Source organism: Penaeus monodon, chromosome 27 (genome assembly GCF_015228065.2).
Source record: "Penaeus monodon isolate SGIC_2016 chromosome 27, NSTDA_Pmon_1, whole genome shotgun sequence".
In the NCBI taxonomy this organism is placed as follows: Eukaryota; Metazoa; Arthropoda; class Malacostraca; order Decapoda; family Penaeidae; genus Penaeus; species Penaeus monodon.
Genome location: NC_051412.1, coordinates 35,749,249 through 35,750,240, shown reverse-complemented (window position 1 = coordinate 35,750,240; position 992 = coordinate 35,749,249). Strand labels below are relative to the sequence as shown.

Sequence of the window (992 nt, the reverse complement as noted above, 5' to 3'; positions counted from 1 at the left end):
AACTCTGAGAGGGATATGGCTTTGTTTCTGGCCTCCTCTGCTTTCTCTTTGTCACACTCATCCCACCGTGGAGATGTAAGGTCACACTTCTTCTCAGGTGGGGAAATGCTGCCTCTTTTATATGGCTGGAAAGATACAGTTCTTGTCTCCTCAACCTTTAACGTATGCAAAGGTATATTACCTTTATTTTCAATAATACATTTAGGATTAGAGATTTTGTCCTCATCAGTTATACTTTTCTCACACTTAGTTTCACTAACTAATGCCCCTTTCTCCTTTATGATGTCCAAAACTTCACTGGTACAACTTTCTTGGACTGTTTCCTTGTTATTTACAGAGATTACTTCACTTCTACACAAGTTATTTTCAGACAATTTTGGCATCGACACTGGTAATAACTGCTTAGTATCATCAACACTGGATGGAAACCCAAGTTTCTTTGTATTCTCACTTCTCTCATTATCACTCCCATCACTATTATCATCATCACTGAAAACACTCGATTTGGACAACACTTTTTCATCTAATAATGAACCTTTGGTAGTCTTATTAACCCCAAACCCAACAGCAGCTATACATGCAGCACTGGGTGATGTAAAGGTGTGTGAGGGTTTGTATATCTGGGCTGAGTTACCCTTTTGTGCAGGAGAGCCAGGAGCTTTGGAATCAGCAACACTGGGTTTCCCGGATGAAAACTCGTCATTCCTTCCAGCACCTCTAAACGAGCCATCACTTAAGGTTAGCTTTGGAGCAGTGAGCTGCGGTTTTCTTCTTGGTAAGGGTTTGTTCATAGGGCTAGAATCACCATCTTCATCCTCCTTTTTCTGTTCATCATCCGAGGCAGAAGAACTGCTGTCACTCCACACCGAACTATCCGAATCAGAGTCCTGAAATATATTTGTCTATAAGTAACAGCTTAAGGTAAAATATTTTTCAGCTCTTTTATTATCTTCATGATAAAAAACGTTCTAGTTTTAATTCAATATAGGAGT

The 992-nt window shown here is 39.6% G+C and overlaps 1 protein-coding gene across 1 annotated transcript in view; it reads right to left on the bottom strand.

Annotated features, from left to right (window-relative positions):
* Nucleotides 1–992, bottom strand: part of LOC119590816 — a gene marked incomplete in the record, with an annotated part of 3,812 nt that overhangs the window by 1,592 nt on the left and 1,228 nt on the right. Inside the window, 1 exon segment of the mRNA XM_037939556.1 lies at nt 1–887. Coding sequence (XP_037795484.1) covers nt 1–791 — 791 coding nt within the window.